The sequence below is a fragment of the Python bivittatus genome, unplaced genomic scaffold (assembly GCF_059951505.1).
Source record: "Python bivittatus isolate LINGU-HERP-01145 unplaced genomic scaffold, Pbiv_v1 ctg000700_np1212, whole genome shotgun sequence".
NCBI lineage: Eukaryota > Metazoa > Chordata > Lepidosauria > Squamata > Pythonidae > Python > Python bivittatus.
Window position 1 is genome coordinate 56,131,950 of NW_028277098.1, and position 25,779 is coordinate 56,157,728.

The window sequence follows — 25,779 nt, forward strand, 5'->3', positions numbered from 1 at the left end:
ATGATTCACATTGCACAGGAAAAAGAAATCACTAACTTCCTTATACGCCGAAAAAACGGACTCATAACAATTTCGCACGGACTCCCGAAGAGACGACCGGCGCATGCGCGCCTGGGCACTCATCTAAACAAATTGAGCGACCCCGCCTCCGCCAGGACCCCTGCTATCCATCCAGCCGCGTCTCCCGAAGAGGGCGGAACTTGGAGAGCATTTGCGCATGCGGATTAGGTCGGGCTTTTGAGCTGGCGGTTGTCCCGTCGCAGGCTCCGGCTTTCTTCGGAGGGGGAGGCGGGGTTAGGCCTCCGGAGCGGCTTTCTCTCTCGTGTCCGGGGCCTGGGCGGGAATTCATCCTGCGACTCCCGGGCTGCCCCGGTTGGAGGGGGCGCTGGTAAGTGGCTCTCCTCCCCGCGGCTCCTTGCCCTTCCTCTGCCTGTCCACCTTTCTGCTTCCGTTAAAAAGTTCTGCCCCGCAGGCGAAGACCCTCCTCCGTTACCCATCGTGCTGGCTTAGCTCGCTCCCTCTCCGCGCCCCGGGCAGGTGGCCTGGCCGTATCCCGTAGAAAAGAGGGCGCCGGAGCCTCCGCTGCTTCACCCCCTTTCCCAGCCTTGCTCTCTTCGGTGGGTCGCACCTGGCTGCCTCCTCCCCCTTCCCTCCGCTCTCCTGCTTCCTTTGTCCACACCTGCGGTCTTTTGTTTCGTTTTCGCGGAACTTTTTAAGGAGGAACGCGTGTCCGACTCACTTCTTCGGGATTCATTCCCAAGTGTGGTTGCACACGTGCCTGGTCGTAGGAGAGACCGCATCGAGGCTTTGATTTGGGAGATTTAGATGATCAGGGATGACTTTTTTATGACTGCTACAGTACGTGAACAGCGGCTGAGTAGCAGCTGCAGTAGTTCGGGAAACTTTCGGATGTAAAGTTAAGAAAAATATGTTAGTGATCTTTGAATATCCCTTTGAAGGCTCTTTGGTAGGGTCTTGTGTGTCGAACTGAGAAATTTCAATTGGGATACATTTATAAACAGTTGCATATCGTTTCTTGTAAAGAGTACTGTAGGTGGTTCCGTATTGGCTAATTATGCTAGCAGCATGGAAATAGGCACAGGAACTCCATTAAAACTGCTTGGAAATGGAGAGTGTCTTAAATATTGCCAGCTTTGCGACCAATCCTACTGTCTTTGCTTACATTAAGTCCTAGTAATTTGAATCATCTTTAAGATGGATTTAAAAAAAAACATATTGGCAGTATTTTAAAGGAAGTATGAAGGAGCTAAACATTATTCACTGACATAATACTGCATTTCTTTCTGCCTTGTTTATAACTCTGGTAGAAAAAGAGGAAGTCTAGTGTGTAAAATTATTTTGTAACAATGTGTGCTTCCAGTTTGGATTACTACTTGTTATTGTATTGCATTGCTGTATGTTCAGTGTGAAGTCTTTATTTAAAAAATGAAGTATGTAAAGAGCTTTCTTTCAAGATCTGTTTCTTATTTTTCTTCCCTTCTCCTCAAGTAATTATGGCAATGACGGGTCCAGCACCTTGTTCATCTATGAGTAACCATACTAAGGAGCGAGTTACAATGACAAAAGTGACATTAGAAAACTTCTACAGTAATCTGATTGCACAGCATGAAGAAAGAGAAATGAGGTAAAATCCTTGTTATGTGAATATGGGATAGTTTCTTAACTTAAAGATTAAAAACTTGAATGCCTTAAGTGCATTGATCTTTTATTATGCTAGACAATTTTTTGTAGTGTTTCTTTAAAATGCCCTAACAGTAAGAATTATTTCTTGACTACCCTACTAGCCTCTGCTTTATAAAAATGAGTGGAAAATTTTTCCTGGATTAAAAGTTGTTTTCCTCCCTTTAGCTTAACGTTTTCTTTCTTTTGATTTCAGGGTGTCCAGTATAAACATGTGTTACGAAATATGCTTGGCTTGATTGAGCATGATAATCAAAACCAGCCTTTCCAAGAACATTTGTAGTCTTTCCTGCAAATCATTCCTTTTAAATCATATATTTTTATTAAAATGCTTACTTTTTTTCTGCTCTGAGTAGTAAGGTCCTTAACAGCAGCTTTCTATATGTTTTATGTCATAAAATGCGTTCATTTAAGCCAGCATTCCACTACATACACATTTTTGTTTCATTTGCAGTATTTAATACATAATCAGTTTTCAGTTTAGAAATGATTACATAAACTAAATGAACAAGACCATAAAACAATTTTAAGAGTGCACTAAGAACAGTAGAGTAGCATAATATTAAACATTTATAGTAGTTGGGAAAATAAATATAAACCATGAAAAGCTCCATTTAGTGTCAATATGATATGGGATGTGATGTTGGTCACAGTTTCCTTCACTCTAAAAGTTGGGATGAAGACCCATGCAGGAAGTTCTTAATAGTCCCTAATAAGGGGGAAATTCTTAAGGGACGTGTGTGTTGAGCTACTTAAATCAGATGTGATTTTTTTTCTTTTATTAGAGGAGGAATAATATACTAGGTTTTCATGCTGTGAGAGGTGGTGGGAGTGCTGGGAAAGAGTGGAAGAGAGAGTAGTCATAAACAATCAAGATGCAGTGGATGAGCCAGTTGGTGGCTTATCTTACTGAAATCTATGTAGTTCTTGCTTCCTTGATCTTGCCCAGTTGTATGGGCTTGACATATATTCCTTCCTCCTACCTTATCCAAATTCTTCCTTCCTTCTAGGATTAGCTTTACAGTTTGCAAATCTATATCAGAACCAGTGTTATGTTCATAGTAATAATTTAAAAATTACACTGGATTCTAGAATCCATTTGTAAGCTTCATTAACATAATCAAGAAACTTGATAAAAACTTAAGGTTCTGTGTTTAAGAAACTGAATGTGGCATGCTGTTGATATAAATCAAGAGTTCTAGAATTCTTGTGAAATCTTATATAAGATCTATTTTTTTCTGTTTATATGTAAATTGAAGTATGTATTCCTACTGTATTTTCACCATGATTCATAAATCATAATAGGTAGCTATCAAGCCAGTAAAATAATCCAAAACAATATAAGCTCTCAGCAGACAACAGAGCATGGGAGAAATGCAAATGGGATTTTCCAAAGGTTTTCAAAAGTACATTTTGAAATGCTTTCCAAGAAACAAAAAGGAGGCAGTATTGATGTCTTACAAAAGTTCCAGGGTTTGCAGCTGTAACTAGGGGCTCATCACCTAATGGAAGCTGGCCCATTTGAGTGGAATTTGAAGTAGAACTTTCAAATTGAATATTGAATGACAGAGGTTTATCCTCAAGTTGATCCAAACATGTAAAAGACTTTCAAGATAGTAATAAAGTTTGCATGTTGTACAGCAGACACATATACACTCAGTTTTTCTGTAGAATTGAACTTTAATTCCTATTCAGAGATGTTTTTTTCTTTGTTAAGAACTTAAAATCTTTCAGCCCTAGCAGCTGTCTTTGGTTGAGCTTGAGAAAGTTAAATAGGATCATACCTGGTCGGTACTTAGAAGGGAGATCACCAGGAAATTCTAGGACAGTTAATTAGGATTTTTTTTTTTTAATCTCAGAAAAAGACAATGTCAAGGTTCTTCCATTATTATTGCCAAGAAAACAGCATGAATGTGTGCATCTAGTTATTGGAAGCTAAGCTAAGCTCAACTCAGAGGAGTTTTAGTAAAATGAGATGGCAGTAGAAGTATCTATGAAGTCATTGGGTGCATAAAATTGCTCTAAACTCTAGGATTTTCAGATTATTTTCTTAAAATTTAGACAGGCACTAATCTTTACGATGAAATACAAAAAAATCCAGATTTTGCTCAACTCTGCTGGATTCTGTTCTTTAAAATGACAAATTCCAAACTCTGTTGTATGTGTATTAATATGTACTGCATGTTTCTATGCCCCTCATGACATAATGCTTGTTTCATCTTAAATAGCTACATTTGCTATCTTTTATAGTAACTTTCAGAGGCAGAGCTTAGATTTACGTTGGAATAATATGAGTGCTTTTGAAAGACAGACATTCTGCATGAATACAGAGTGTACTATACATCATGTACAAAGTGACTGAATGCTCTCATTGGTTATATTATTCGTATAATCTTTCTAGATTGTTGCTCAGCATACTTGAAGACAATCTTGTATCAGCATACTGCATCATAATTCCATATGTCATATTGGCTAGAAGTTTTGAGAACTGCAGTCCCACACAAAACAAGTCTTTGCATCTTAGAACAACTGTAACTTTGCGAATACGATCTCAATAGCTACATGCCATGTGTATCAGTCAATGAAAAGAAAACAATTTCAGTATGCAGTAAGCAGAGATTCACATCCCTTCCCCCCATTCAGTCTTCATCAGTAGCAAAGAGGCACAAAATAATTAGTCATCTTTCTACATATTCCTAATGTACTTTATACATTACGTGTTTTCCATTTCTTCAGTTTTCTTAGGAAGAAATATTTAATGATTTCACCTCCACCTTGTTATCCTCAACTCTAAAAGAGACTGGCAAAGGTTGATCATAGAGACAATGAGTTAAAGATCTGTATCTGATGTCTGAGGTAGAATTTTCAGTGTAGGAAGTAGAGGTGATCAGGTTCTGTCAGCCCTTTGAGGTAGTTCAGACAAGAAGCACAAACCACGAATACTAACACTACCTTTATTGTAAGGTTACAGTAACAGAATCTTACAAGTCTGAAAGCATTCCTTATCACAATGAATTTTTACTGAAGTTCCAGGTACATAATTAAAAGACAGAAGCAAAAAAAATAGAGATACAACATTAAAAAGCATTCCTTATCTCCTTTACTTTTACTTTCCAGAAAACTAGGGAGGGTCCCTTCTGAGACGCTTCCCAGGCCCCTTTTGCTTCTGTGGACCGAGGTGCCTTTTGCGTGATGGTTGTCTAGACTGCAGCTCTCCCTCCTGTCTCCCAGAGACATTCCCACGTACCATTACAGGTTCTGGGTGCCTGTGTTATCTGGCTGCTACTTACTCACATCTCAACTTGAAAGTGGTATAGTGGTTAAAATGTTGTGTTAGGAGCAGAGGTCTTGTTCTAGTCCACATTCAGCCACAGAAGCTCAGTGGATGATTTTGGGCCAGTCAGTCTCTCTCAACCCACCTATATGGCAGGGCTGTGGGGAAATAGGTGGATGAAGCATTGTGTACACTGACTTGAAGTCCTGAAAGTAAGCTGGAATAGAACTCTAATAAAATATGTTCCCATAAGTTTTATAGTTGTGTCTTGAACCAAAAGAAACTCTAAGTTGGTTTTGTAATAATTTTTGAGTCTTTATAACTCCCTCTTTTTTTCCCCTGCTTCAGTTCAAATGGTTGTAGGTTGACTCTCTCTTAAAAGACAAGTATGTTTGTAAATAATACAACTTAGTTCAACTTTAAGTTACCTAGATGACATGAAAAGTAGTGTTCATCTTGTATTGCTAGTAGTCTGCAGTGAATGAAACCTTAACACCTGGTATATTTTCTATCTCTTTTTCTCTTTTTGTGTTTTAAAGCCAGTGATGAGTGAAGTAGCAATAAATCAGGCAGGCTAATAGGATAGCTCAGTGAAACACAATGTAGGATGTGGTTGCTGTGAAAGAGATAAAAACATGTTAGAGATAATTAGAAGTTGCAAGCTTCTTCTTAATAAATTTTGGTGTGGAAACTAACTATTTCTTTGTCTCATTCCTGAGGGAGATTCTATATTTCTGTAAATCTACACAGTTGTATCTAACACTTTAGGCAGAAATTGAAATGATATTTCCAGCCTCCCCTGTAATAGCAGTTATCTCTTCACCCACCCTTTCCTTCCTTTGCTGCTTATTGCTGCTATGGTGGTATTTCCTTGATAAGAAATCTCATTGTGGCACATAATGGAACAGAATACAAAGCCATGTTTCTACCGAAGGCCTCTTTCCACTGGAGAAGAAAATGTGAGGAACTTCTGCTGGTTTACTAGTTTCAAAGGGCCATGTTAGATCATATTAGCTTTGCATTCTGTGTAGGCTTTTGGAATTATTTTGTTTGAGTTGGCTGCTCCTTGTCTTAGCAATTAGATATGGTGTTACAGTTGTGATAATCTCTGATCACTTAGAGGTGGGGTTTCCAATAATCTTTTCAATTAGAAGATCAGTTATGGGGAAAAAGCTTTCCTAAAAGACAGATAGTACTGGACAATCTTTTTCTGCAGTGTGTAGCCATGCCATTTGTATGTCTTGAATTATGGAACAATACAGATTGTATGAAATAATTTCAAATATATTTAGCTGATATGTTTTGATTTAGAAAAAGGAAGAGCGGTAATTAGTTTAATTTGATTTTATCGTAGAACTGAAATTACTTTGGTTAGCATGATTCCGGATATGTAGCCAGAGAGGGCTATAATTTTCTTTGCTCTGTTTGTTGCTTTTGACTTTCTAGAGTGATTCCTGTGTGTTGAGAGCTGGAGGCACTGTATTACAATGGTTCTGCTCTTATTTTCAGAGCTGGTTTCTGAAAATAATTTCTGCCCTTTAGTAGTTATATTAAAGGAGCCTGCATAGATTCATCTTTCCCCTATGTAGTTCAGTATCTGTATGAAACCACTGGATGTGGTCAACAGCTGAAAAGGGACAAGGTACCATCATTATGTTGGTGATACCTAGCTCTGTCTCTCTTTTCCATCAAGATTAGGTGAAGCTGTACAGATGTTTGAAAGCATTAATAAGGCTCAATAAACTGAAAACCAACAAGGGGGAGGGCGTACTGTGGATTAATTGTTCCTAGATCTAGGAATTAGGGAAGTAAGTCTGTTCAGGTGGAGGCCACACTTACTCTTAAGGTATTCCTTCACTCTACACTGACATTGGAGGCTAGTGACTGTAGCAGTATAGAATCTCTGCTATACCTATTTTGTATAGTATACCTATTTTGTCTAGTTTATTAGGTCTGACCACCCTCAGTATAAATAGCATGAGCACAATAGTCTGTGTTTCGGTAACCTGCTAATTAGATCATTTTAAAGTGCTCTAAATAGGGTATACTTGAAATAATCCATAGATTATAAATACTGTACCACAGGATGCAGATATGAAATTACTGTGGCCTGTAATAAATCCACATAATTTTAGTCTGTAGAGAAAGAGCAGAACTGGATGCCAATTTATTACCAATCCCAGTTCAAAATATTAATGTTAACACACATAACTCTGATTTCTTAAATGTATATCCTTATCTGTATTCTTTTATCTATCATTGTTTATTTAGTGGCAATGCAAATTTGTTCATACCATTATTAAATGAAGCCAAGATTTCTGGAATTTATTGCAGTACCTTCCTGGGGTGGTACTTTGGCTCTGGAACATACTTTCACTGGAAATTAGATTGGCTGGTTTTCAGTACCAGATGAAAACAATTTTATACGAGTTGTTTTGATTAATAATAGGCTCTATATACTGGAAAATGATGGAAGTAAGCCCCCCCCTTTTTTTTTTGCACCAAGCAGTGTTTATTTTTTGCACCAAGCAGGGTTTTTAAAATGGTTTGTATCTCCACTGAGATCATTTTTAGGATAGGAAAGAACTACCTTGCTTTTTATAGAAAGGAAAGTAATAATACGAGAAGTTTGGATGCTATTTCAAATTATATTGCTATTTCACTTTTGTTTTGTCATACTTATGTTTATCTTTATAAATAGAGAATTAATGTGGAAGTATAGGGCATCTGCTTTTCACATTGCAGGATTCACTCTTGTATGGTAAAATTATTTTGTGCACTGAGGATCAGATATTAGATAGGTTTGATGAGGTTTGATAGGAAGTCTCTGTACTTTTTCCCAGTTACCTCAATTATTTATTTATTTATTTATTAAACTTGTCCCCGCCCGTCTCCCCCCAGTGGGGGACTCTGGGCGGCTTACAACATATTAAAACAATAAATAAGGATACAGTTAAAATTTATAAGAGGACATATTTACAAAGAATAAAGGGAAAAGGAAAAATCTAGGAGGCCGATGGAAGCAACACCAGGCCTCTAGGGGGCTAGCCAACCCCATATCTGATTACCTCCCTCCCCACCCCAGGCCAGATGGCAGAACCAGGTCTTCAAGTCCCTCCGAAAGGCCGGTAGTGAGGAGGCCTGTCTCACCTCTGGAGGCAAGATATTCCAAAGGGCGGGGACTACAGCAGAGAAGGCCCGCCTTCTGGACCCAGCTAGTCAGAATTCTTTTGCCAAGCGGGTCCGGAGCATGCCCTCTCTGTGTGATCGGGTGGGACGGGTTGAAATCGTGGGGGAGAGGCGGTCCCACAGGTAACCTGGCCCCATGCCATGTAGGGCTTTAAAGGTGATGACCAACACCTTGAATTGGACCTGGAAGCAAACCGGTACCCAATGCAGCTCACAGAGCAGTGGTGTTATATGGGTTCTTCTTCGGACCCCAAAAATAGCTCGCGCGGCTGCATTCTGGACCAGCTGAAGCTTCCAGATACTCTTCAAGGGTAGCCCTACGTAGAGCGCATTGCAGTAGTCTATCTGGGAGATAACAAGGGCACGAGTGACCATTCGAACGGCATCCCGATCCAGGAAAGGGCATAACTGGTGCACAACCCAAAGCTGTGCAAAAGCCCTCCTGGCCACGGCTGCCACCTGCTCTTTGAGCAGGAGCTGTAAGTCCTTTTTTATTACCTGCTTTTTATCACAAACCTGTATTAATCAAAGTAGTAAGATGTTCCATGATTGACTTAAATTGGGTTGGATAGTTTCCAAAACTTGTTCTGTCTGTAATCACATTGTTCTTCATACTTTGGTGTGTCTTCTTTAACAGATAAAAAGATAAATGATTGAAAGTTCTTGATCAAATACCACATACAAAGTAGGATATTGGCAAAGATCATATCTATATCCTGAAACTTAAAACACTTTTAGTCCTAACTAGGGAATGTAATGAAAATTCAAACTCCAAATAGTTTCTGATTATTTGAAGCAGCCTTGTTCAGTATTGAAATTGTATGCATACAGACAGATTTAGAGATTTCCTAATCCATAATACTTTTAATTTTTTTTAGACAAAAGAAGCTAGAAAAAGTGATGGAAGAAGAAGGCTTAAAAGATGATGAGGTATTGCATGTACTAAAACTTCTTGGTGATTATATATCAAACCTGTCCTAATACTGCTGTGAATGACTAGACTCTAGTTGTTGTTGTTTCCTTTTGAAAATCTATTAGAAAAGAATAAGAAGATCAGCACATGCCCGAAAGGAAACAGAGTTTCTGCGACTGAAAAGAACAAGGCTTGGGCTAGAAGATTTTGAGTCTTTAAAAGTAATAGGCAGAGGAGCATTTGGAGAGGTAAGATCCTGAGACTAATAATGTTAGAAGGAGTAATGATTTGAAGTTTCAGCAGATGGCAGAGCCTGTTCAATGTGTTCTAGGCTTGGAAAATAATCAGGGCCAGTCCTGGTTAGTACTTTGATGGATCTGTGTGGTAGTACTAGATCTGAAGGCTAGACTGAGAAGTTGAAAGAATATCCTGGAAGAAGGCACCGGCAAATCATTCCCATTTGTCCAGAAATCCTGCTGTTTTGTATAAAAAGACCCACAACTCTTTGTAGTCTATTTTTAGTACTAGTCATTTCTATATGAGTACTAGTCATTTCTATATGACTACAAAAAAGATGTCAATAATTCAGTATATTTTCTCAAGCAAGTGGACAACTAGGCAATAGTCGATTTTTAACATTATGTGTATTTTGCCAAATGATAGGCGGTTTCATGTTGAGCTCCATAATGATCTCTATTTCTGTATCCTAAATTATATTTATTTTTTTAAAAACTTGAATGTTCTATTAATTAGAAGGCAGTATTTTATTGGCTACTTTGAAAATCAGCTAACAGTTTAACTTCATTTTTCCAAAGGTTTAAAAAGCTCAGTTTATCAGCTAGGGAAGCACACTGCTTGCACCTTAGGTTGGATTCACATTATAATTTATTATATGTTTCTGTTTGGTTTTAACTTAGACCAATTAATTAATCAGTCACTGTGGTTTATAAACCATGTTTTATAGCTTTGTGTTATATGATTTGTTAAAACAGACCATGGTTTGGTACAATGAGTGAATGTAGCCACTGGCTTTGTTCCAAGTTTCATCATGGCATTGTAGTGCTATTACAGATTATTTTATTTATTATTTATTTATTATTAAATTTATCTCCGCCCATCTCCCCTAATGGGGGACTCTGGGCGGGGCACATAACCCATTAAAACAATAAATACCAGTGGTACCTCGGTTCACGAACTTAATTCGTTCCACAATTCTGGTTGCAAACCGAATTGGTTGCGAACCGAATCAAATTTCCCCATAAGGTTCGATGTAAATAAAGTTAATCTGTTCTGACCCCTACAAACGTGGTTGCCAACCAAATTGATCGGCAACCAAATCAAATTTTCCCATAAGGTTCAATGTAAATCAGGGTAATCCGTTCTGAACCATATGTATTTTTTTTTAACCACAAAAATAAGAAACAAAGTACAGTACAGTACAGTATGAAGAGAGAGAACACTAACCTTGCTTGAGGCGACACCAAAAAGCTTCACAGCAAGTGTCTGTCTGCGACCGCAATCTTGCCTAGAGGAAGCCACGACCACGTGTCAGAGCAGGGAAGATGGCCGCGGGTCATGTTCATCACCCGATGCGGAGTTCGCGAATGAAAGCAAAATTTTGCGAACATTGCTGTTCACGAACCAAATTGTTCGAGAACAGAAGCATTCGTGAACCGAGGTATTACTGTGTATATAGACAATCAAAACATAAAAACTGTACAAAGCATTACTAAAAGAGAAGAAAAAAGGAAAAATCCAAGAGGCTGATGGTTTCCAGAGCTGTAGATGTTGTTGTTGTTTAGTCGTTAAGTCATGTCCGACTCTTCGTGACCCCATGAACCATATTGCGCCAGGCCTTCCTGTCCTTCACTGCCTCCCTGAGTTTGCTCAGTTTCATGCTCATTGCTTCAGTGATGCTATCTAACCATCTCATCCTCTGCCGTCCTCTTCTCCTTTTGCCTTCAATCTTTCCCAGCATCAGGGTCTTCTCCAAAGAGATCTCTCTTCGCATTAGGTGACCAAAATATCTGAGCTTGAGCTTCATTATCGATCCTTCCAATGAGCAATCAGGGTTGATTTCCTTTAAGATTGACTGGTTTGACCTCCTAGCAGTCCAGGGGACTCTCAAGAGTCTTCTCCAGCACCACAGTTCAAAGGCATCAATTCTTCGGCGCTCGGCCTTTTTTATGGTCCAGCTCTCACAGCCATACAGCCATCTCTTAGTAATAACATCCCCAATATTACTTTCTGGAGTAGATTTTGAAGCCTTCTCTGTGATTGCATCTGTCCTGTAGAGTAAACTTATCCCTGCAATGCAACAGTCCCAATACTGGCAATGTTTAGGTATCTTTTAAAAACATATATTGGCCTTTCCCAGCCATTGACTCCTCATAACTGTTTTTTTTTTAAAAGGGATTGTTTTAAAGTCGTAATCATTGTTATAAATGTTATAAACTGCTTCAGTATTTTTACATTGAGAAGTGGTATACAAATCCTTAAAATAATATCACCATCCATGTTAGGTAGTGTTCATTGTGAAAGCATTTTTCTCTGTAGCTGTTGAGGTTGTCTGTTACACTGATGAGGAACAGAAAATGTTATTATTCATCTTTACTGTGGAAGACCAGGAGTAGGTAATCTAGTGTCCTAGATTATATTTTGGACTTCAAGTCTAGTAAATCATGGAAGTGTTGATTGGGACTTTTGGGAGTAGCAGCTGAAAACATATGGAGGGCACAATATTGCTTCCTGCTGATATAGAGGGATGTGCTGTTATAAAGAGAGAGGTTGTTTTCTATGACTGTTAACCTTAGCAGGAAAAACTGAAATACCTGAAATGCATTAATGAACACAAAACGAATTAATCAGTACCCCAACTTCTAGGTGCGGCTTGTTCAGAAGAAAGACACAGGGCATGTGTATGCAATGAAAATCCTACGCAAAGCTGACATGCTAGAAAAAGAGCAGGTAAATGCAGTTTCCAAATGGTTATGCTACCTAATTCTTATTACTGAAGTTTGAAAAACATCAAGTCTTTAGACAGATAATTGGATTTCTTGAATTACCACTCTGAAAATAATTGGAACTTTTGGAAGGTAAGAGATACTTTTCTGAGGAAACAAAAACAGTCATTTTAATTCTTAAGTTGACTGGGTAATAATGCTGATATTTTTTGGACTTTACCTCAGCCAAAAATGTATGCTTGTAGGTGAGGTCCTTTTGAATTTGTGGCCAACTTTCCATGTTCATCTGAATATTGTTGAATTTTTAACATTCATTATACAAAAACTATTTACATGGGAGTAAATCTCATTGAACTTAATTGAACATTTGTAGTAAACTTAAAGAGATTATTCTGTGTGGCATTTTAATTGTGAATACTGAAAGAAGGGTATGTCAGTAAACAGAGTTGAATGGATGGTAGGATTTAAGTATGTAACTGTAGAGGGCAAATTGACTGACTAAAAGCAAATTAAGTTTATATTTCTATGCGTTTATATTTCTCCAGCTAATCATCTCGGCTTTTGACTCTTAACAGAGATGCCTTTGATGGGAACTTGGAAACTATAGTGGGTCCCAATTGCAGTGGCCCAGCTTCTGTTGGGTGTCCCTCACTGGAGTCATATAACATCAGTCCTGGGTCAGCTCCACTGGTTACCCATTGTCTTCCTAACCAAATTCAGAAGTGTTTGCTTTAACATATAAATGCCTTTCTTTTATGTGGGCAGGTCCCTAGCTGTAATGACTCCCTTATCATTTCTTTAACTGGGAGCTCTGTTTACCTACTAAGGATCTGCTGAGGGTGCTGCCCAGGAAGGAGACCTAGCTAGAAACAACTAGGGCCAGGATATTCTCTTCAGTGTTGCCTAATTCTGTAGAGTTCCCTCCCCTATATACAGGTCTTCACCCACTCTGATCACTTTTAAAACGTAATTCGAAAACTTTTTTCCCCAGAAAGGACTTACTAATGCAGATTCTCCAGCTGCACATTATTTAAATTATTCTTTGGCCACATAGGTTACTAATATTTACTTCGCAATTTGTAAACTACTACCCTTTTTACAATGGAAATGCAAGTGATTAACAAAATAAGAACTGAATTAAAAAATTAAAAGATGATTTGTAGGGATTATGGTTCAGAAGCTAAAAAGACTAATGCTAAAACAAGGGAGGGTAGTGTGGCCCTATATATACTTCTGAACTTCAATAAACTCTCAATAACCCCAGTCAATATGATCAGTGATGGATATTTGTTATTGCTATAACTCAGCAATATTTGAAGGACCACATGTCACCTATCTAGTCACTAAAGGTTTAATGAGTATACAGAAAAGTATATCTGTTAGATCACAGTTTGTTATTTTCATGATGGCTTATGTGTCCCAAATGGCACTTATGCTACTGTATTAGCAGGGGATTCGTATAAAGTAGTTCATTTTAAACATTATGACAGTAGTAGAATGCCTGAATGCGTTTTACAAATATGTGAAAATTTATTGTTAATTAGATGCATTCATTTGTATACCCATCTACAGGTTGGCCATATTCGAGCAGAACGTGACATTCTAGTGGAGGCAGATAGTTTGTGGGTTGTAAAAATGTTTTATAGCTTTCAAGATAAGCTAAACCTCTACCTTATCATGGAGTTTCTACCTGGAGGTAATTATTCAAAATAACAAGCTGCTGCTTTTATTCTGTAATTGTTTACGTTTAAGCTGCTTTATTTGAATCAGTTGTTAGGGATGTAAGTTCTGATGCTGAATTTAGTGCTTGTTAATAAGTGAAAAATGCCTCACAAAATGAAGTAGTATGAGAGGACATTTTGGCCTATCAGAAACTGGTTGCTTGTGCTGGCATTCCTACTGAAGTAATGATTGTGCTGCATTTTATATATTTGCTGGAGGAGCAGGGAGAATAACCAAAGTCTGTCAGCTTATTGCTCAGTATCTGTCTATTTGGAGTCATAGCCAAACTTGCAGTTACTAGTGTTCTTAGTAGCAGAAATAAATAGAATTGTATTTGTCTACACAGTAATCTGAAGGATATTACTAACTTGTTTTAAAAAGAAATAGTAGGCCTGGGGAAATTAAGGGCATTCAAAAGATAATGTTGATATCGCAGACAACTATAATTATGATGGGATGATTATCTATTGTTGCTATTTTGTATGTCCTTACTGATAACTTTCTTTAAAACAACATTGATTAGCTTAAAGCATCCTGAAGTAATCCATGACAGTTTTTCGGAATGTGAAGATGCTTTTTGCCTGTTTGAAATTATATCTATGAAGGTGCTTTATTCCCATTTGGGAATAAAAAGGAGTAGATGAAATAGTTCTAGAGAAAAAGATTTTGAAAAGAATACCTCTTACAGTGTAGGCTCAGTTAAATGAAGTACTGATACTACGATTATAAAAGAGGTGAATTAACTTGCCTTCACTTTCCTTTGTGCATACAGGTGATATGATGACATTATTAATGAAAAAAGATACTCTAACAGAAGAAGAGACTCAATTTTACATAGCAGAGACTGTATTAGCTATAGATTCAATTCATCAGCTGGGTTTTATTCATCGTGATATCAAGCCAGATAATCTTCTCTTGGACAGTAAAGTATGAATGCTATTTATTAGCTAGCTCTTTTTAGTATTTCTTAGTAGAAATATAGTAGCTTACTGTGTTATATGGCTTTAATATTTTTTTAATTATTTAACATTCCAGAATAACATTATTGACATTTCAGGTGTTTGAAATGGAAGCCTATTGCTAAGCATCTATGACTTGGCTCTTATTTTTATTTTTAAGAATCTCCTACTTAGAAATATTGATGTCATGGCAATGCAGCGGGCACAATATATGAGTAAGGGGAAGATGTAATTCTGCTAGCATCCTATCTCTGGGAGGTTCTGCTGTACTTCTTGCTTGCCTTCAAGAAAGAATGAATATATTCTTTTGGGGCTGCTTCTTAGGGGCTTTATATGTAGAAGGGGATTCATAACAATTGAATTCTATTTCGGTTGCAAGCAAACTGTTCTTTTCAAATAATTTTTAAACATGCTTCCATAAAATCTTAAGTACATATCTACATTTATAGAAGATGTAACATGCATGCTGGCATTCTGTCATAATGGCTCAAGATGCGAACCAGTTAAAAGGCGTTCTGTAGCCCGGCAAACTTGATCATTCTAGCATTGCTGAAAATGAAAATATATGTGGTTTTTCTCAGCAAAGCTCCCTGAACAATAGTCAGCAGGCATCTAATGGAGCTTTCCTTTTTTTTTTTTTTTTTTTTTAAGTATTCCATCTTTGGCATGGTACATTCTTCTGTTCACTGTAACAGGAAAAATAAGGATGCCTACCTCTGGCTGACACAAGATGCTGGTTAGCTAGATACCGATGTGATTGAGTCCTTGTATGATAGTATGGGTCTGATTAAGAACTGCTGGGATTCTTATATCACCTCTCATTTTCCTAATTTATTTAAAGAATCCCCCTGATTTATTCTGCATGTCTGCATATTTGACTACATGATTAATTTGCAAAGAGCGGTATAGAGAATTTTTTTTTTTACATTATTTCAAAACGAAATAAAAGTTCATCTAAAAAGAAAATCAAATGTAGTGCGATATTTGATTAAACATTTAGTGTTTGAATACTATTATGTGCTGTTACTTAATTCTCCTATTTTTGCATTGTTGTTTACTTTCAGGGCCACGTGAAGCTGTCAGACTTTGGTCTTTGCACAGGATTGAAGAAAGCACATAGAACAGAATTCTATAGAAATTTGAGCTACAATCTTCCTAGTGACTTTAGTAAGCCTTTTTATATCACTTGAACAACTTGTAATTACCCGAATAATTAGCGCCTTCAAATATTCTTTTGTTTTTATCCACTCTGAGTCTTCCTGGTGGTGTGTATGTTTAGAGGGGTTTATTTCTTTTGTGGGTGGCTCTCATATACTTACTTAATTTTAAGTATTTATACTCTGCTATTCAGCGGAAAAATAGCTTATGTAAGATAAATAACATACAAAACTGTCTTGGGCAAACTTGGGCACTACTTCATAAAGCTCTAGAGGTCTTCCAAACAGGCATGCTGTCACTCTTGTCTGCCTTGATATATTGCCTGGTGTGGATTCTCTTCATACTCTTCCAAAAGCTGAAAACATAGACTTTCTCACTAGGGGAAATGCATTTGCAACAAAAAGGTTTCTGCTCATTTGAAAGAAAATGCTTTTGGTAATTGTTGGCTGCTGCATAATAGTACTGGGATCTGTATAGAAGATAAGTAACTATAAGCACTTGGGAGCATGATTTAATAGCCTTTTATACAACATGTGTAGCTGTGTCATAACACACTGCACCCAAGGGCAACCCCATTCAGCTTAGATATTGAAATGCTTTTGTCTTGTGATTGTCTCTTCAGATCAGCGTGTAGATGCCCTTTTAGCAGGGATTGAGAAATACAGCAGGTGGGGTGGCGCCTTCATATAATCCTTTTTGTGAAGCTGGGTAACTTATTCAGAATTTATGTACATGTTTTGACTTCTTGCTGTTTCTAGCTTCAAAATACCTGTGCTCTGTAAAGTCCTTAGAAGGAGCTTACTAGACCTTGGGCTCATCCCTAAAAGATATGAAACAGTTTGGAATAATTTGAAGTCATTTAATCAAGCTTCTTGTTCCCAAAGAAACATGGTGCTATTGATTTACTGAAATATAAATATATTTAAATCTGCTGGTTGGCAATTAAAATTGAGTCTGTATATAACCGATCAAATGTACTATAGAATTATGTCTGCTTTCATATAAGTTACCTTGGCTAAAAAATATTGTTTTTCTGTATGTTTAAATTAAACTGTTGAGAAAAGTAAAAGTTTTTGAACTGAGCTCAACTCCTGATGACATCATGAATTTTCCCATGTTGTTTTCTGGCAATCGTATGAAAGTGGTTTGCCATGGCCTTCCTCTAGGATGAGTTTTACTTCCCAGTCTGCTCTCCATCCCTGGTATTTCTGGTGGTTTCCCATCCATGTACTAAGCAAGTCCATGCCTCTTTAACTAAAGGTTAACTAACTGCTGCCATCTAGTATGTATGGTCTACAGTTAGAAGAAAAATTAAATATATATTTGATTATATATAGAAGCATTTTTAGAAATATATTGATTAGTGCTACTCATATCTCACCACTACAAATACAGCCCCTTTCCTTTTGCACTAGTTTATTCTCGTTCATTGCATTTTTGGGGAAGGAGAGGGGAGAAAATGTGGGCCACTAGAATTCAGAGCAAATATGTAAAAAGGCATTAACCATTTTATAAATATTCCTTCTCTTCAGCATATCAGTAGAATGAAACCGTTCAAAATGGAAAGTAACAGTGTTATTTATCTTTTGTTATTTATCTTCAGCTTTTCAGAATATGAACTCCAAAAGAAAAGCAGAAACTTGGAAAAGAAACAGGAGGCAATTGGTAGGTAGTGCTGTCTGGAGAATTTGTCTTATATTGGTTTGTTGGAAGCAATTTTACCCTGCTGTTCAAGAAAGAAGGAAATTCCTTTAGTGGCTCACGTAAGATTAGTTACAAACAGGACAATCTCTGCACATAGGTATGTGATCCAAAGACAACACCAAAACAAAAAGAGAAGATAAGAGTAGAGTGGGGAAAAGCAAACTCAGATACTAGTTCTTAAACCAAATGGAAATAGTTGAGAAGGGAAGTGAAAATGAGTGGAGCTGAGTGGTTAGCAAAATAGGTGTAGGAGACACCCTGCAGTCTAATCTCCTGGTAGGGGCCGATTCTGTCATTAATATTTCTCTCTTGTTTTGTTAGTGCAGCTTAGACAGATCTCCTATACATAGGAAGAGTATGAGTGGTAAGCATTGCTAATTCTTTTAGTAGCCTGGATTCAGGAGTCTGGGAAAATCTTTAGCTGCTCCATGCAAGGAAGGACTTTCGTCCAATCTGTTTTTCCCTTGTGTGGAGAACCCTTTACCTGCGTGGATGGCATAATGGCCAAATGCACATCAATGCTGTGGTTGTTGTGACAAGTCTATGAGATCCTACAAATCCCTTCATTGTATTGGGAGATGGAGTAAATTAGCCTGCATTCTAATATCCTCATATAAGAAAATGCTCATACTGATAGGAGGCATGGCCCAGCAACATTGGTAAATCATACTGTACATATGTCACAGATACTCAGGTTGCGCAGTGCTTCAGATGTGATTTTTGAAAGATGTGACAGAGCACGCACAAGTGAAACTATCATCTGTTTTAGTACTGTAAAGCAAATGTACCTTTTCTCAGGATTATGTAATCCTGGAAAAAGACCCAGCTGCTTTAAGGTATTGCAGACAGATGCCAGGGATGTGCTCATCTGCACTTGGAAAAAGCTTTTGGAGGTGGAATCCAAACGACTGTACAGTCTTCATATTTGTTGACGTTAGACTTGATACTAGGTATTGCAACTCTTAGCCAGAGTGCCTTATCAGATAGAAACGGTATCATATAATATTTGCATTAATAAATAAATCAGTCTGAATTAAACTACCTGGACTGCTTGCCAGAAGTGTAACATTTTTGTTAAGTGTTGAATTAGCAAGAAAATTTCATCCAGATTGAGTTGGGCGTGAGAGAAAATATTTTGACTACTTAAAAAACACTCAGGAACATGAAATTCACTCTATAATTTGGTACAGATAGTAGTACCTCATTGCATATGTCATATGCTATTGACATATAAAAGTATAGATTCTTAAAGTAATAATTATTGGAGAGAGAGGGGACACTGCAGCATTTTCAGGCCTTTTGGCTGTAAATAAAATGATGGTGAAATCCTGGGGTATCTAACTGCAAGTAAGAAGCTTAGTATGTTTACTAAGAGTTTGCACCTAAGGGAATTTTAGCAGTTTAGAAAATTAAGGAGAAAAAAATAGAAACACTAGTTAGTTGTCAGTATTGTAGCAAATCTAAAAAAAAGTTGTTTTTTTAAATCTGAGTTTAGAAGCATTGTGTAAATCTGTTTTTAATATAAAGAAACAGAAAAAAGATTTTTGAAGTTTCTGTTAAATAACATCTATTTCTGATTCTGCCTGCATAAGCTATTTTATTAATGTTTGTCTGAGCACAAAGTCCCATCGAGTTTAGGAAGACTTGCTTTTGCATTACAGATATATAAAGGATTAGACTGCAAGAACCATAGTAACTGCAACAATTTTTCACTTAATTCAAATAAGATATCTTTAGGAAGTATTACTATAATTTAAATTTATTTCTGTAATTAAAAGTTCAGAAAACAGGATTTACATATAATGAAATAAGCTTCTCAAGTCTTTCACATTTTCATTTATCTGATGTTGTTTATGCCTTCAGAAATTCATCAGTTTCATTTGTTATATAAAGTACCTGAAGCATGTTAAATGCCAGAGGAGTGACTTCTACATCTAGCATATTCTGAATCTGCATTCCTACTTTAAACAAGTCATGTTGTATAATATGTTTTTTTCTGCAGATCACTTTTCAAACACTAAACCATACTAATGTATAGTACCCAATAAGATATATGCATTATACTATCTTTGGTTCTTGCATCAAAAAAGTTGGGAGTATGATGAATTGATTGTGCAATGATATTTTAAAATGATGCTTTTAAAAGCACTTCATTTGCTCTGAAACAGTAATTCCAGAGACCTCTTGTAAGTTTCCCAACATTTTCAGTTCCACTGTAAGAATAAGAGAAAATGGAGCTAGGGGTCCCCTCCAAATTTCACAGCACAAATAGAGATTGATCCTGTAAAGTTTCCATGTTATTTTGTGCTTTTCTTGACTAATGTGGTCAAATACATTAAAATGCAAGTGCTAGCTAATTCAAAAAATTTACTGCCTTTCAGAACTAGAGAGTCAAGCATTATTTTATGGCCAGATTATCTGTATCGCTTTTTTCTGCAGCTTGAAGTAGAGAGACACGCAATTTGTCTGCAAGATTGTTTCGGGAGATTATTACAAAATCAGCATGTCTTGCATAATTTTCTTTGACTATTCCAGCCCTGTGTTCACAGATAGAGTATTTCTGAAATCATTGAACGGATATTGTTTTGTTTCAGGCTTTCTCCACCGTGGGAACTCCAGATTATATTGCTCCAGAGGTCTTCATGCAGACAGGGTACAATAAGCTTTGTGACTGGTGGTCACTTGGAGTCATTATGTATGAGATGCTAATTGGTAAGGGATAATGTATTAGATCCAAATCAGAACTATATTGTGGTCACAGATTTTTATCTGTCCCTTGATTTCTAAATAGAATATTGCTTGAGATGTAACATTATCTTGATTTTTATTTAAAGTTGTAATGTTTGACTTTGAAATGGAACGTAAGGGGATAAGAATTGATAACCAGTATAGGCTTCATTAATCACTGATCATAAGTTTTATAATATTTTTCTCAGGTTACCCTCCTTTCTGTTCAGAGACCCCTCAAGAAACATACAAGAAAGTAATGAATTGGAAAGAGACTTTAATATTCCCGCCAGAAGTTCCTATCTCTGAGAGAGCCAAAGATCTCATTCTAAGGTACCCAGATCTATAATTGCTAACACTGAAGTCTTGAAGAACAATGAAACTGATATTTTTGGTATTCACTGTACAGTTTACAAACTTTCTTAACATTCAGTCTGCAGTGATTTGGGTTGTCATTTTCCGAACATTTAAAATTGTGTTTTAAAAACTATCCAAGTAGGGCACTGTTATTCAAGAGTGTAAGTAGAAGTGTGCACAAAATGGAAAAATAATTTTGTTTTGAGCTTGGAACAAGCCATCATGTTCTAGACGTTTTCCTGAACTGTTTGGATAAGCCATGGTTTGGCAGAAATGAAATCCAAAACTTTTGAGTTGGTTCAAGTTTACAGAAGAAATGAAATCTGGATTGGGGGACAAATCAAGCAAAGTTGGTGCATGTTGTCCTCCACCTCGCTTCCAGCACAGTGTATTCTTTTGGTCCACCTGCCTCCTTATCTTCCCAGCCTCATCCATTCCTTCCCTCCCCTCAGTGGGCCCCCCTCAAAATCTGGTCTTCCCAGCACTTTTCCTTTGCTTTCTCTTGCATAGAAGCTGGGGAGCATTGGCCCTATCCAGAACACACTCTCCATTTCCTTCAAACAAGAAAAAGATTTGGCAGGTTTGGTCCATATTCCACATAAACTGAAAATATATTCAAGAGAGCTGCCTACAATCTGATGCTCTTTAAAATGGTATCTTGCCTTTTCTTTGTACTGTGACCATTTTCTTTCTTTTGCGTTTAAATTTGTTCCAAACTGTGCATAGATTTGATTGTAGTTTAGATGCAGGAATCTGAGTCATGCACAGAATAATGGACAAATTCATGGAACGTATAGTTAACATGGCTACTACAATCACAATTATATATAACGTTCAGTTTTGGAGGTGGTCTGCCTCTGAATACTGTTACTGAGGAGAGCATGAGTGGGTGGATGCTATTGCACTTGTGTCTCTACTTGTGGGATTCCCTTAAATATGTGATTGATTACTAAGGAAATAGAATACTAGAGTTCTTGATACCTGACTATAGAACTGCTATTGAGTCCATCTTCACCATCCAGTGGTCAATATGGGGGCTTAAATTGTTTCCTGTTTTCTTGAATGGCCAATATTACAGTGAGAAAATATGCACCCCGATCACACTGAAGAAAGTGAGGAGGGGGTATATTCCTGTATGTTTTACTTTCTAAAAATTGAAAGTGTTATGTATCTGGAAGTCCAACAGAAAGGTTCTATAAGACATCCAAGGCTTGAGGGAAAAACAGTATGGCTTTTATATCTTAAATATCTGAAAGAAAATAGTAATCATAGAGTAAGAGATAATTTTGTAATGCTTACATTTGCTGCAAAGGAAATTGGAACCCTTTTCTTTCTATTTCTTTTTGTTCTTTCTGCACTTTTCTTTTTTCTATCTCTTTCTTTGTTCTCTTTATTCTGTATTAATTTGTGTTAGTTTTTATGTTTTCTTTAAAACTTTTAATAAAATTGGTCTGTCTGTCTGTAGGAAAATGGAAGTAAAACAGTCCATTTTAGTTTTTCTCCTTCCTGGAGAATTGTAAGACCCTGTCCTTTTTTCCAATATGTTTATAGTGATAGTACTATATCAGCACTGATTCTCTATTTTTTTAGGTTATTAAGGCTTGCCTTAGAAACAATTGTGCTGTCTTGGAATTAGCATATTCCTCTACTGCAGATATTTTCTTTTCTAGTCAATAGTTCATTATGTACCTACTTTTGAATTCTCCATGGTGACATTCTCTTCAGGTTTTGCTGTGAATGGGAACATCGAATTGGTGCCCCAGGTGTTGAAGAAATTAAAACAAATCCCTTTTTTGAAGGAGTTGACTGGGAACATATCAGGTACAGTATTTTCTCCTCAGCTTTTATTGATAACACAATAGGGAAAGACTGCATTAACTATGAGCATAGTCAGGATTGAGTTTCAAAAGCACTCATGATGTAAATTTGGGGTTGAATATATTATCTTTCCTTGCAAGTCGAGTTATTTAACACTGATTTTTCCCCCCAGGGAGAGACCTGCAGCAATTTCCATAGAAATCAAAAGTATTGATGACACATCAAACTTCGATGAATTTCCAGAATCTGATATCCTTAAATCGGCAGGTAAATTGTTAATCTTTTTGTCTTTATTTTATTCTTAAATGGGACTTTAGCTTTCACTGACTCTCTCAAAAAATAGCCTTTTCATAGAAAAACCCACTGCCAATCCCTAGGCTCCTTTCCTTGGGAGTGGGGTGGATCTATGGTAGAGAGTCTGTCTACTTTGGGGGTGTCATAACTACTCTGCTAAGAAGTTATATGTAAACATTTCTCTTCTGGAGACAGAGGATTCTGGGAACACTAGAACATTCCATTTTTCTTTTGAACCATGACAAAACACCAGCTCCAGAATACAATAAACTATTTCCCATTACAGAAGATTTATTTCCAGAAAATTAGCAGACCAGCCGTGAAATGTCCAGATAGGCATTATCAGGAAGAAAATCAGAATGTTCCAGTGTTCCCTGGAATTGTAAGTTTTGCATATCCCTGCTGTTAATTTTTCCTTAGTTGATGGCAATGCTTAGCTGACCTTGGCTGATCTCAGAAGCTAAGCAGGGATGATCCTTATTAGTGCCTGGATAGGTGAATTCCAGGACTGGAAGCTCAAAAAAGAAGAACCTCAACGTTTAGGGGAGTTTACAATCCAGTTTTAAGATCACAACTAAAAGAGGACTGGCCAGGGCTGTAGGGTGAGAATGGAATAGAGCAGCTGGCATCTTCGTGATCTTAAAGTATTTTTTTCCCTTCTTGACTATTTTGTAATATATTTTCTGGTACAAAATGCATTATCAAGAATTCCCTTTATTTCATACTTGATTAAATGCTTGAAAATGTTTTTTGAGAAACTGGTTTTCTGAGTTTAGTAGCTGATCTAATTTGCATCCTCACTGTATAGTAGAGTTGATGTCATCCTCTTTAATGGCATGCTGATGATATATCTATCCTTAGGTAGCTCTTTATAAGAGTTTTCCAGTTCCAACAATATACACCCAACTAAATGACAATATTGTCCCATCTTGTGTCTCTATAATATTCTCAACAAATTCCTGTCCTGTATTAAATTGTTTAATACTAGTTCTGAATTTTGTTTTTCATCAGCGACCACAGGTAACCATCCAGAAACAGACTACAAGAATAAAGACTGGGTCTTTATCAATTATACCTACAAACGTTTTGAAGGCCTGACTGCTCGAGGGGCAATACCATCCTACATGAAACCAGGAAAATAACAACTCTTTGCTACATGGTTTACTTTTGTCTCAAAACCTTTATCCAAGGGCTGTGAATGTTTGAAGAGTGCAAAATGACAACTTATGCTCTGTTTACATTACAACAGATGGAATGGGGAAATTCCACAAATCGCACTTACAGCCTGCATTTGCAGATTTTATTAGTTTCTTTGGGGTTTAGCTAAATTTTTTAAGACTGTTACTTCATCAACACAAAGGAAAGAGCAAGCTTTTAATTATGAATATGACATGTGTTCTGTCTTACAAGTGCTGTCTGAAAATACAGTACAGTTCTAAGGGCTAAGGCATAACAGAAGAAGCAGAGCAGTAACTACTATGGTGAGAGAGATGATTCTCAGTAGTTTATCCCTTAGGATGGCAAAACCTCTTTTGCCTTAAATATAGGGCTATTCAAGTTTTTTTGATAGCATATTTTCAATCCAATAGCCTCAAAACCTGCTGCACTTTACTGTTGGTACTAAAATAGTCATCTGGAAGTATTATGCCTTTTAATAAATTTCAGATATGTATAACATTATGTATTCTATAAGCAATGTTATGAGCAGTGGGGGGGGGTTCTGGTAAAACCTATTTAAAGAACATTTTTTCTATTTGGTAAAAAGCAGATCACTAGTAATATTAGCACTTCATAGAAAGTAGGAAACGAAATGTCATCCTTCCCTCCATATTTTCAGATCTTTTACTTATCAAAGCCAAAAAATTGTTATAAGAAGAGAATGATTCTAAGATTTCAACATGGGATAATTTGGAATTTCATCCTAAGAATGTTTTGTACCACTCAGACATTTCCTGTAGAGAGCTTCTGTAGTAACGGGAAGTACATGAATTATCTAATCACAGTTTCTATTTGGTTGTAGTAGTTCCATACACTGGGTTCTTTGACATTATTATAATGACATTCAGGTTATCCAAGTGAATCCCTACTCTCTACATAATGCACCATTTATCATTCTCATTTACTGATCTGTGCCTGTAATTTAACTTTTAAGTGTGCGGGATGATTTATTCTCAATCACAGGGCACAGTGGTTGTACAGAAAGAAACAGAAACTAATGCATTTGGAAACAGAAAAAGGAAAGTCAGAGGACCTGAAAATTATGTCCTGGGACATTTTTAAGTACATTAACATTTTTATCAGATAATTGAATAAAACTATGAAGCTTTACTTTAAGACAGGGTTCCTCAACCTTGGCAACTTTAAGACGAGTGGACTTCAACTCCCAGAAACTGGGGAATTCTGGGAGTTGAAGTCTACCCGTCTTAGTTGCCAAGGTTGAGGAACCCTGCTTTAAGATATTCTGGCACTTTTCTTACACATAAATATGCAAAGAGCACCTAAAGTACTTTGCTCTTAGATCAAATTTGGGAAGGATAGTTCAGTTCCAGTTTAGGAGGGTTATTCTAAAGGAGTTGTTTTGGAATGATCTGAAGCAGTGTGCAATAATATCACAGTAAGTGATGCTTCAACCTTCTCATTGACCATAAATTATTTCATTCTGTTTCATCAGTTCTTACCCACTGGACTTTTAAAAAATAAATTAACTTTTTTTTTTTTTAGTGTACCTACATAGATGACATAGTGACAGACGCCTTCTCTGAGAGTGTCCCATGTGCCTTTCCACCAGATAAAGCAGTGACATATTCTCCTTTTCTCCGTCCTTATTTCAATGCCACAAGTTTTGCTTTCTGTCTCCTAGAGTCTAAGAAACCCTGCTACTCCGAGTAGCTTTCTAGATGTGAACCTACACAGAAGCTTCAGTGAGGAAGAAGCAAATGAAATATTTGCATTTAACTTAGAGAAGCTAAAAGGGAAGTAAGACCTGCTTCTGCTTTTATA

At 37.0% G+C, this 25,779-nt stretch overlaps 1 protein-coding gene across 1 annotated transcript; it reads left to right on the forward strand.

The window, feature by feature from the left end:
• Positions 1-239: 239 nt before the first annotated feature.
• On the forward strand, positions 240-25,274 carry STK38 (serine/threonine kinase 38). The gene is made up of 14 exons (XM_007422993.3): positions 240-388; positions 1,510-1,645; positions 9,043-9,094; positions 9,203-9,325; positions 11,961-12,044; positions 13,613-13,736; positions 14,535-14,689; positions 15,786-15,888; positions 17,483-17,544; positions 20,178-20,295; positions 20,520-20,643; positions 22,393-22,488; positions 22,658-22,752; positions 23,791-25,274. Exons 2-14 carry the CDS (start codon positions 1,515-1,517, stop codon positions 23,919-23,921), a joined length of 1,398 nt encoding a protein of 465 aa, XP_007423055.1. The 5' UTR covers positions 240-388; positions 1,510-1,514; the 3' UTR covers positions 23,922-25,274.
• Positions 25,275-25,779: the final 505 nt, after the last annotated feature.